Source organism: Saimiri boliviensis, chromosome 11 (assembly GCF_048565385.1).
Source record: "Saimiri boliviensis isolate mSaiBol1 chromosome 11, mSaiBol1.pri, whole genome shotgun sequence".
Lineage (NCBI taxonomy): Eukaryota > Metazoa > Chordata > Mammalia > Primates > Cebidae > Saimiri > Saimiri boliviensis.
In genome coordinates, this window is record NC_133459.1 from 33,455,228 (window position 1) to 33,466,952 (window position 11,725).

Below are 11,725 nucleotides of genomic sequence, written 5' to 3' on the forward strand. Positions count from 1 at the left end.
TTGCTTGTGGATATGTGGTGTTTGTGGCTCCTGGACACTTTGTCTGTTGACTCTTGACCCCATATGACCTCCTGATACAGGGCACCTTGGAAGTTAATTAGGCCAACAGACTGTGTCTGTGCACTAATGAGAAACCAGGCGCCCCCACCCACCTTCTCCACCTCTCCTACGGTTCCTGTCTGGCTTGCATTTGGCCGTTTAAACCCAAAGACAACATGCATCCAAATGAGATTTTGTCTAGTAAGTACGTCTCTCTCCCTCCCTTTTCCTCTGCCTTCCCTGTATCTCAGAAAGAAAAGGCCTAGGAATAAGGAAAAGGGGGTGGGAGAAACATTTTTTTGAGGACACGTGGCAGACCTGTGCTGGGCAGTTGACATGCAATACAGGCAACTGTGGACAGGGCTTCCCTTGTGCCAGGCACTGTGCCAGGCACTTTACCCCTAAGGCTGGGTTACTTCATGCATCCACCCTATGAGGTAGGTGTTGTTCTTTTCCCACTTTTACAGAGAAGGCGAGGCATCACATAGAAAGTGGCAGAGCTGGGATTCAGGTCGCTGTCTCTGCATGCAACCATTACACTGTGTGGCACCCACTGTCTTTTCACAACTCCCCACATCACAGATGTGGGATGTCTCTTTGTACAGAGAACATAAGTGAACCACCCAGATCAAAAACTAGCAGAGATGAGATTCAAATCCAGACTGTGAGATTCCCGATGCAGGGGTATGGGCCCGGATGCAGGGGTGTGAACTCCAGACACAGGGGTGTGGGGCCCAGATGTATGGGTGTGGACTCTACTAGCCGGGTGTGCGGCTCCAGATGCAGGAATGTGGAGCCCAGATTCAGGGGTGTGAACTCTAGAAACAACAGTGTGGAGCTCCAGATGCAGGAGTGTGGACTCCAAATGTAGGGGTGTGAGGCCCAGATGAGGGGTGTGAACTCCAACGCAAGGCATGAACTCTAGGTGCAGGGGTGTGGGGCTCCAGATGCAAGAGTGTGAGGCCTGATGCAGGGTGTGAACTCAAGATGCAGGGGTGTGAACTTCAGATGCAGGAGTGTGAGGCCTTGATACAGGGATGCGAACCCCAGATACAGGAGTGTGAACTCCAAATATAGGGGTGTGAAAGCAAGCTACAGCCATGTAAACTCCAGATGCAGGCATGTGGGGCTCTGGATGCAGGAGTGCAAACTCCAGGTTCAAGAGTTTGAGACTCCAGATATAGGGACCTGGAGTGAAGATGCAGGTGCGTGAGGTACTAGATCCAAGGGTGTATCACTTCTCGGCCTTTTGGCTAAGATCAAGTGTAGATCCAAGGGTGTGAGGTTCCAGATGCAACTCCTACAACTTCTTGGAGGAATTAGCCAGATGGGGAGAAAGCTGGGAGAAGGGTGTCCAGGTAAATGGCACTTGAAAGGACAAAAGCACGTGGGCCCAAGACAGAGTCTGGAACGCATGGAGTTTCCAAAGGCAACTGGGGCCATGAGAATGGAAGGCCACCGAGGATCAATCAGAAAGAGGGGAGCCTGGAGAGCAGCCCATGCAAGCCAGAGGAGTCCCAAGAAATAACATCGGAAATTTTCCAAAGAGGAATGAGAGTGCAGGACAGGCCTCCACTTCTCCAACACAAGCAGGAGTCAGAGTGGACCTGCGGCTCTCCTGAGAGGATAACAGGATTCGAGGCTCAGTGAACCCCTGTTTCCTGAGCCCTCATCAGAAGCAGTCTGGGGAAGCTGGGTCCCAGCCAATGGCAGTGCAGGCCCCAGCTCCTCCTCTTCCCGGGCTGGGCCGGCACACTCAGCAGGCTATCTCCCGGGAACGGGAACCGGATTCAATGGGCTTCTCCGAAAACCTTCCCCAGTTCTGGATATGAAATTCCACCTGCTTGCTGAGTCCTATTGCCGGCTGCCAGGAGCCAGGAGAGCCCTAAGGAGTAGCCACTCAGGTAAGGGCATCTGTGTCCAATGTGTCCTGCCCCGTGGCAGGAGGATACTTCTCTGGTGGGGAGGGGGAAGGGGGGCCGCCTGGACACATCTGCCACCCTGGGTCCTGATGGTGGAGGAATAAGGGGCTCTGGGTTCTTCCAGCTCTCCCCAGCCGGGCAAAGGTGGGAGCAAGGAACTGAGTGGGAGACAAGCTAAGAGGGGGCCAGGCCGGAAGCTAGGCAGGCAGGGTAGCTCTGCCTGGGCCTGCAAAGCCCCGCCTCACCCCCGCCACCCCCAAGTAGGGATGGGCTGGGTGAAAGCCCCTGGGGGGTAAGGGCGAGGGCCTCCCTGGGTGTTCCCTGAGAAGCTGCCAGGAGTCCCGCCTACCTTAGACAGGGCTGAGCATGCAAGCCGGTGATTCAGAGCAGAGCCCCCCTTCACTTCCCACCTAAGTGGCAGGTGGTATGGAAACAGGGTGAGGGGCAAAAGTACCCCCAGCCATCCAGAAGCCACACACAAGGTGAAGGACAGAATCTGCACACAGACAGGCAGGCAGCTCATCGAGGCTTGAGGAAAGGGTCTGAGGCCTAAGGCTGGGCAGTTCCCAGAGGGTGGGCTCTAGAACCAGCATGCCTGGGTTCAAATCCTAGCTCTGCCACTTAGCTGTGTGACATTGTGTGAGTTAATTAACTCCTCTGTGGTCCTCTTACTTCATCTGTAAATTGGGAATAAAAAATATCCTGCCCCTTCCTAAGGTTGCTCTGAAGGAATAATGTCTTGATTCATGCAAAGAACTTACAGTGGTGCCTGGCACGGCATGAATATTTCATGGATGTTGGCTGTCAACACGACGCTGCTTTGCAGGTGGTCCTGCAGAGGCTGAGACAGCCTGGAGAGCTTCAGCCTGGGCCAGCACAGGAAGGGCAGCACGAGCCCTTTAGTGGCTATGCAGACAGGCTCCTTGGAGTCCCAGGGTGCACAGTCAGTTGAAACCATAGTTCATGGATCTTGGTGGATACACCCCCATGCCCAGGAATCAGGCAGAGGGCTTGCAGGTGAGGCAGTGGGCATCCCTTATTCTGCCTAGCAGTCATGGTCCTTAAATGGAGGTGAATCTGATTCTGTGAGTTCATCAGGCCACATTCACCAGCAGCACTGACAGGAGCAGCGTTTCCCACTTGATGTCTTGAAAGGCTGTCCCATAAGATGATCAAAGTTATGTCAGGAGGAAAAGGTCTTCTGTGGGCAAAGGAGTTTGGGCAATGCCACATATTTCATACCTCTTTTGGTAAATGTATTAGTGAATTTATTAGCACAGCTGAGCTATTTAACTTTACTAAACCTGACATTTGCCAACTTTTCTTGATACAGAATCCTCTTCTCTCACTTCTACTGACAACCTATGGGACAGGGTTCCAGGGAACACTGGTTTGGGAAACACTGGAATACAGGCTACTCTAGGAAGCCTACTATATGAAGAGAATGTATTGCTGCCTACTGTATCTTTCAGCTGGATCACATTGGCCATGTTTCAAATGAGTGGCACTTGAGCAGGACTCTCCCTGGCTAATTACAGAGTGTTAGACCAGACTGGGGCTTGGGAGCAAGGTTCCAGCCTCCTTTCCAGTCCCATCCCTGAGCTAAGGAAAAAAAAAAAAAAAAGAGCAGGTTCCCCTGGGGAGGGAGCTGTCTGAGAAGAGACGACAGTGCTCAGAAAGGAGAGGAGAAGCCATCTCAAGGCTCAGCCCCCTGAGGAGGAGGGCCAGGGTTGGAACAGAGCAAGCATGCAGAATGTGCCAGAGCCTCAGGCCCTGGGAGAAATCAGTGGCTCCCTGGACCTGCCCTCATCTACTTTTATGGGTAAGAGTTGGGTTGTGGGCTTAATTACCTATGCTCAAATCCCAGCTCTGCACTAATAGTTGTGTAACCTTGTATAATGCCTCTAAACCTCAGCTTCCTCCCTCTATAAAATGGGGACAGTAGTAGAACATAGCTGTAGTGGTGGTGAGGAGGAAGGGTGGTGACATAATTCTACACAGTGCTCAGAGCGAGTATTTTATAAATGTGGGAAATCACTGTTACCGTTTCCCTGCAGCAGCAGCCGACGCTTGGGTCCACCATGAACTGGGGGATCTTTGAGGGACTCCTGAGTGGGGTCAACAAGTACTCCACAGCCTTCGGGCGCATCTGGCTGTCCCTGGTCTTCATCTTCCGTGTGCTGGTGTACCTGGTGACAGCCGAGCGCATGTGGAGTGATGACCACAAGGACTTCGACTGCAACACACGCCAGCCTGGCTGCTCCAACGTCTGCTTCGATGCATTCTTCCCCGTGTCCCACGTGCGCCTCTGGGCCCTGCAGCTCATCCTGGTCACGTGTCCCTCGCTGCTCGTGGTCATGCACGTGGCCTATCGGGAGCTTCAGGAGAAGAGGCACCGAGAAGCCTATGGGGAAGATGGTGGGCGCCTCTACCTGAACCCCGGCAAGAAGCGGGGTGGGCTCTGGTGGACGTATGTCTGCAGCCTGGTGTTCAAGGCCAGCGTGGACATCGCCTTTCTCTATGTGTTCCACTCATTCTACCCTAAATATATCCTCCCTCCTGTGGTCAAGTGCCATGCAGATCCATGTCCCAATATAGTAGACTGCTTCATCTCCAAGCCCTCAGAGAAGAACATCTTTACCTTCTTCATGGTAGCCACAGCAGCCATCTGCATCCTGCTCAACCTCGTGGAGCTGATCTACCTGGTGAGCAAGAGGTGCCACGAGTGCCTGGCAGCAAGGAAAGCCCGAGCCATGTGCACAGACCATCACCCACACGGCGCCACCTCTCCCTGCAAACAGGATGACCTCCTTTCAGGCGACCTCATCTTTCTGGCTTCAGACAGTCATCCTCCTCTCTTACCGGACCACCCTCGAGACCACGTGAAGAAAACCATCCTTTGAGGGGCTGCCCAGACTGGGTTGGCAGCTTGGGCCTGGATGGGGAGGCTCTAGCATCTCTCACAGGTTCAGCCTGAGAGTGGGGACGCTAACCCGTGAGGTAGGGGCAGGCAGGAGAGAGGGTTCCAACAGCCTGGGATCCAATTCCTAGTCCTCCCCTCCAGCCACCTGCCCCAGCTGGATGGCCATGGGCCAGCTCCCCTCCACTCTATAGCTCAGTTTCCTTTTCTGTAGAATGGAGATTGTGAGGGCTACTGCACAGGGCTGGAGGAAGGAGGAGGGGGATTCATAGAAGAACACACATGCAGGCACCTTTGTGTGTGTGGCCCACTGTCAGGGCTTAATAAAAGTCAACTCGTTTGCTGATTCCAGGGCCTGTCTGGTTGTGCGGCCTTTGTGACCCCCATACGTTCATTATGTCAATCTCTCTGCCCCTACAAAGGGCTGCACTTGATCCAGCCTGAGGAGGAGCCTCCTCTCCTCCAGAAAGGGAGCCGTCCAGTACTCCAGGGGACACGCTACTTGCTCATGCTCCCTTCTAGCCTTTATCCCCCATGGCAAGTTTAGGCCTGTGGGTTGTCTGCAGAGAGAATGGAGCTCCGTCCTTGAGGAGCTGCACGTTGCAGTGGGAGGTTCATGGACTCAGAATGCCTGCGTCAACTCCAAGTTCCACTGCAGCTCTGGGAAAGTCGCTTCTGCTTCTCTCCAAAATGGGTTAATAGGTATTATTAATAGATATTATTAACCCATTTTGGAGAGAAGCTGAAGTGACTTTCCCATAGCCTGTGGGGCTGTGCTGAGGACTGATGAGCTCATGGCTGGGACAGGATTAGCCAGCTGGAAAAGGACACATAAATGTTAATCATTGGTATTAGGAAGTGCTCGATAAATGCCTGTGGGAAACGAAGCAGAAGGCCCCTCCCTAGCTGCACATTCAACTTCATCATCCCAGCCGGGACACAGGTCCCAGGTCACCCACTAGCATCTGCACAGTCACACTCTGTCTTCCCTGGAGGCCTTCCTCAGGACCCCAGAGGCCCCAGCCCACAGGGGACCAACAGCAACGCTGTGCCTGGCCCCATGCCAACTGGAGCATTTCATGCTGCCAACCTGCATTCCTTGCCTCCACCAGGGCTGTGGGTGCCCTGGTCTGGAAAAGTCATAGCTGATCGCTCCCATCCCCTACACAATCCAAGAGCTTCCCCAGCTCCAGTCCCCAGAAATATCCCCACCACCAGAGTGGGATGCATTCCTGCACTAAATTAAGGTTGCCCCTTTCCATAGATGTCAGCTGCTGAGGACCGCAGAATCAGACTTCCCAGGAAAAGGCCAGGAGAGAGGCTTAAGGACAGGGAGGTGGGGCAAGGAGGCAATGGGTAGGGGACGGGGTCAATCCCACTGGTGCTGTCCCAGGCCTGGGCATAATGATATCAGGCTCCTGAGCCCCACAGAGCAGTCTCACCCACATACCTCCCTGCCTGGGAGCCAGGCCCAGCCATGCCCAGCCAGGCTAGAGAAGAGGCGTGGGCTGGGAGAGAAGAGCCGCAGGTGTTTGCTCTGAATATGTGCCCGGGGAAGTCCGCCCTCCTGCCTGCCCACCCCAATCACTCTCGCTTGGCTCATTGGCCCAGTAAACCCCACCCAGCAGGAGAGTGAGTAACAAAAGCTGCCTCCGGGAGGTCCTGGGGCAGATGGACAAGCCCAAGGACAAGGGAGCTGCTACTGGAACCAACAAGGGTGAGGACCAAATAGGGCAGGAGGCTGGCCAGGAAGCCAGCAGCCAACTGAGCTGAGGATATCCAGTGGACCTCAGGCTGTGGGCTGGGCTTTAGGGAGGGAGCCAGAGGGTGGGGGTCCCTAGAGGATCTCAGGGAAGTGCCAAGGAGGAGAAGGAATGTCCTGCCTGACCTAAGGGAGTACAGAAGACCAGGGAAGAGGAACGATCAGGAAGAAATGGGTTTCAGTTCAGTTTCACAAACATCTCTTGTGTGTTCACTGGGCCAGGCCAGTGCTGGGTCCTAGGGAGACAGAGGTAAAGAGTCTGCCCTCTAGAAGCTGACAGTCTGGCAAAAAAATAAGACTGGTAAATAGATAATTTGGGATCAGGTGATGCCTCTTTCTCTGAAAATGTCCCAGGCACACAATGTCTGACGAGGCTGAGAGCAGAATCAGGGCTTGGGGTTGGGGAGGGAGAAGGAGAGGAGGAGGGGAGGGCTGGAGGTGGGACCTGATGGGGACTTCAGACAAGGGAGTGTGGAGGTCGGAGTCCATAGGACGGGGGCCTGGAAAGAAATAATGGAAACTTGGCTAGCAAAAAGCCACTAAGTGGACAGAGGAGGGGGTGCCCCTGAGAGAAAGTAAATGGGGGGTGCAGACCACGCCAGAATCCATCCTGGGTCCCTTCCCCAGTTTATTCCTAAAGCTGGAATGGTTGGAATTCCAGAGGAACCCACTGTGGTCAGGACAGTCAGCCCTCAGGCCCTAGTACCAATACATGGGTTAGCAGGGAGGATGTCAGGTCCTTGTGATTCCAAAGCACCTCTGTTTAGTTTGGGCAGGAATGCCAGGGCTGAGAACCTTCCTGGAGCCAGAGCCAAGGAGTAAGAATGAAGATTGTTATGGGATCTACCGAGGGGCTGATGTGAATGTGTCCAGCACAGGGTCAGGCTCCCGTTGGTGTTCAGTAAAAGTGGGACGGATCTGACAACTGATAAGGATACGCTCCTATCCCTCCTGCCCTGGCCCAGCCCTGGCAGCTGATGGGAAAGCAGATCGTCCAATTCAAACCTTCCTACCATCTCTCTAGAAGTCGTGGGCTGAAACTTGGGGTAAGAGGGGTTGGCTGGCACATCCATGCAGGATGCTTGTCTTCACATGTATCTATTACTTTGTAGAATAAAATAGACCCTAATTTTGGAACCTGAAGACCAAAGTGCAAGACTAGCTCTGTGACTTCCATCTGTGGAGCCTTGGGCGGGCATCTCTGGGCCTTCATTACTCTTTGTGAAACGGGGACACGGGCAATCCCTACCCTACCAAGTCAATGGGAGTGAGGACATGACGACACAGAGATTGTGAAACGCTTTTGTCAATCACACCGGCATTAAGGGTGCCCATCTCCAGGTCCCCCCACACCTTGAGGCTCCCAAGGTCTGAGTGGGTGGGTGGCACCCAGGTGTAGACCATCCACGTGCAGTACCCAGGACACAGCCAGCATGAACTGGGCATTTCTGCAGGGCCTCCTGAGTGGCGTGAACAAGTACTCCACAGCGCTAAGCCGCATCTGGCTGTCTGTGGTCTTCATCTTTCGCGTGCTGGTGTACGTGGTGGCAGCCGAGGAGGTGTGGGACGACGAGCAGAAGGACTTTGTCTGCAACACCAAGCAGCCTGGCTGCCCCAACGTCTGCTATGATGAGTTCTTCCCTGTGTCCCACGTGCGCCTCTGGGCCCTGCAGCTCATCCTGGTCACGTGCCCCTCACTGCTCGTGGTCATGCACGTGGCCTACCGCGAGGAACGCGAGCGCAAGTACCGCCTGAAACACGGGCCCAATGCCCCGTCCCTGTATGACAATCCGAGCAAGAAGCGGGGCGGGCTGTGGTGGACGTACTTGCTAAGCCTCATCTTCAAGGCTGCCGTGGACACCGGCTTCCTCTATATCTTCCACCGCCTCTACAAGGATTACGACATGCCCCGCGTGGTGGCCTGCTCCGTGGAGCCCTGCCCCCACACTGTGGACTGTTACATCTCCCGGCCCACAGAGAAGAAGGTCTTCACCTACTTCATGGTGACCACAGCTGCCATCTGCATCCTGCTCAACCTCAGTGAGGTCTTCTACTTGGTGGGCAAGAGGTGCATGGAGATCTTCGGCCCCAGGCACCGGCGGTCTCGGCGCCGGGAACGCCTACCTGATACGTGCCCACCATATGTCCTCCCCCAAGGAGGGCACCCTGAGGATGGGAACTCTGTCCTCATGAAGGCCGGGTCGGCCCCAATGGATGCAGGTGGGTATCCGTAACCTGCGAGATCACCAGATAGGATCACCAGGTGCCCCCTGCCCCATACATGAGGCCACCCAGGAAAACAGGAAAGGGCAGTGGCATCCTTGCCATAGCAGAGTGGTGAGGAAGGTGGCTGTGGGGGCTCAGGAAGCTCACCCAGGGGTCAATGCGGGAGGTGGAGGTAGTTTGGTCCCTGGGTCCTAAGCCTCAGGGGAGGGAGGTTGATGGCTAGTGAAGATTTTGTATATGGTAATAGTGTATGTCAAACCTCTTAATAAATATGATTTTCCCAGTACTTTGCAGACCAGGTGGGGAGTCGCGGATAGGAAAATGGGGGAAGGGGGGTTAGACGGACCTCAGAGAGGAGGCTGAGACCACTCGGTGAGCACCTGAGCACCAGAACCTCAGATCCAGCCTCACCCATCACCCCCCAATACACACAGAGTATGCCCCCAGGATGCAGTGGGGAGTGCCCAAAAGCAGAGGCTACTCCAGGGGCCTCTGGGTTCTGCAACCAGCTGACCAAACTGGGAGGAGAGAAATCCCAGGAGACCCTGTGCCCAGCAGGAGTCGGTTCTCAGTGAGCATCCATCACAGGAATGAGCGTGGGTCAGGCCTCCCTAGCCCTGCCCAGCACAGGTCCCAAATAGGTGAGTCCCCTATGACAGTGGGAGGGGTGGAGCTGAGAGCAAGCCAGGGATGGGGGTCTATCAAGGTGCCCAGGAGGCACATCCTCCAGGCCAGGGTCCATTGAGAGTGTCGGAGCTGACAGGTCCCTCCTGGATCCTGGAGTCTATGGAATTTCACGTTCTTTTTCACTGATACCACTTCCCCGAGCAACCTCATCCCATACTCCCCCACCCCACCACCACTCAGACTTCAGCAACTCCCAGAGCCACACCTCCACTCTAACATGCCTCCAAGGCCCCCAAATGCCCACTAGACAACTCCCTGGGAAGCCCCCAGGCATCTCATACTTGGCCACTCCCAAGCTGACCTCATCACCTCCCCCACTACCTGCTTCCTGGAAGATGCCCCACCCCATCTCATACAGGGCACAGCTACTCACCCAGCTGCCCAAGCCAGGAGAAGTCCTGTCATCCTTATCCCTCACACCCCACATCCCCACTGACACCAAATCCCACTGACTCCAGACCGTTAATGCTACCTGAATCTGTTCTTCCTCTCCTTACAACCTCACCACCTACTAGACCTCCCTCATCTGCCCTCCACTACAGGATGGAGTGATTCATCTGTCTATGCAACTGACCATGTCATTCCTCCTGCTTTAAAAATTCTTCCACCACCGGCCAGGTGGGGTGACTCATGCCTGTAATCCCAGCACTTTGGGAGGTCGAGGCGGAAGGATCACCTAAGGTCGGGAGTTCAAGACCAGCCTGACCAACATGGAGAAACCCTATCTCTACTAAGAATACAAAATTAGTCAGGCATGGTGATGCATGCTTGTAATTCCAGCTACTTGGAGGCTGAGGCAGGAGAATTGCTTGAACCTGGGATGCAGAGATTGTGATGAGCCAAGATCATGCAATTGCATTCCAGCCTAGGCAACAAGAGTGAAAATCCATCTCAAAAAAAAAAAAATTATTCCACCATCACCAGCCCCATGCCCTGAACCTGGCCCCCGCTGACCTCCCCACCTCATTCCAGCTTCCTCTCTCCTTTCTACCTGCCAGTAATATCAAAGGGCCCGTGGTTCCCCCAGGCAGACACATCACATGGTGTCATTCTTCGTGCCTTTGTCACACTATTCCCTCTGGCTAGAATGCCCTTCCCACCTCCTCTGGCGACCCTCCCTTGAACCTCTAGGACAACTTTACCCATTTCTCCAAGTACCAGCCTCGCTTGTTCCTCTGCCATTCTCCTCAAATTGGAATTGTCACTTCCCCTGAGTGTCTCCCTCTCAGTCTGTGAGCCCTTTATGGGCAGGTCACTGAGTCATCCAGGTCCCTATTGCCTTCAATAAATGTTTGTGAGATGAGTAGTCTGTGAGCTGCTTCGGGGAAGGAACCCCATCTTTTTTATCTGAATCTTCCACCACACCTAGCCTGCGGAGTTCAGCAAAGTATCTGTTTGCTCATTTTGTTTTTGTTGTTGCTTTAACTAGAGCTAGTATAAAGGTCTCACCTTTAGGTAAGCAAATTTGGATCTAGAAAGGGGAAGAAACCCTTCCAGCCCACACAAATCTGCTGAGGTTGTCAGGAGCTGTGTCCCCTGTGGTCCACAGGTAGCCTCCATGCCCACCCCTGATTATGACATAAGATCGAGGTCACTCATCTTTAGGGCAGGCTCCCTGGAAGCAGAGCCAGAGGCAGGGATTTGTGTGCATGAGAGGGAAGGAGCAAGGGGAGACGGGGAGGGAGGGGCTGAGCTGAGCAGGGATGGAGACTCGGGGAGATGCAGCCTTGGCCCAATCCCTGTGGGATGAGGGGCTTCAGATCGTAAGCCTCACCAGATTTCAGCCCGTCATTATGTCAGGCACCCTCAGTGGCAGGAGGGCTGGCAGGAAGGGGTAGGTGGCTCTGGCTCAGTCTAAATCAACTCTTCAGGGGCAGCCATAAGCCCTAATCAGCCAATATTCACAGCAGCTGGGGAATGGATGTCCCCCAGTAAGGGGGACATGGACAGGGCACCAATACCATCTACTAAATTCCTGACTCCAGGAAACAAGAGCTCCCACCTCCAATCCAAACTAGAGCTGTGACCAGCAGCCCGAGAAAATAGGGTGACACTCCTGACCAGTTCAGAGCCAGAGAGCCCTATGCTGCTCAGACCACAGTAGTTCCCAAGTCCAGGCCAGGGGACCCCTCCCCCCATAGCCAACACCCTGAGATTCCAGATCCATCG

At 54.4% G+C, this 11,725-nt stretch overlaps 2 protein-coding genes across 2 annotated transcripts; both read left to right on the forward strand.

Moving 5' to 3' along the window:
- Window positions 1-1,789: 1,789 nt before the first annotated feature.
- On the forward strand, window positions 1,790-5,255 carry GJB5 (gap junction protein beta 5). The gene is made up of 2 exons (XM_003937539.4): window positions 1,790-1,943; window positions 4,019-5,255. Exon 2 carries the CDS (start codon window positions 4,043-4,045, stop codon window positions 4,862-4,864), a length of 822 nt encoding a protein of 273 aa, XP_003937588.3. The 5' UTR covers window positions 1,790-1,943; window positions 4,019-4,042; the 3' UTR covers window positions 4,865-5,255.
- Window positions 5,256-6,419: 1,164 nt separating this feature from the next.
- On the forward strand, window positions 6,420-10,859 carry GJB4 (gap junction protein beta 4). Its single transcript, XM_003937535.3, has 2 exons — window positions 6,420-6,598; window positions 7,756-10,859. Exon 2 carries the CDS (start codon window positions 8,077-8,079, stop codon window positions 8,875-8,877), a length of 801 nt encoding a protein of 266 aa, XP_003937584.1. The 5' UTR covers window positions 6,420-6,598; window positions 7,756-8,076; the 3' UTR covers window positions 8,878-10,859.
- Window positions 10,860-11,725: the final 866 nt, after the last annotated feature.

Coding starts and splice junctions, on each gene's coding strand:
- GJB5 (XM_003937539.4), top strand. CDS start 4,043: ATGAACTGGGGGATCTTTGAGGGACTCCTGAGTGGGGTCAACAAGTAC.
- GJB4 (XM_003937535.3), top strand. CDS start 8,077: ATGAACTGGGCATTTCTGCAGGGCCTCCTGAGTGGCGTGAACAAGTAC.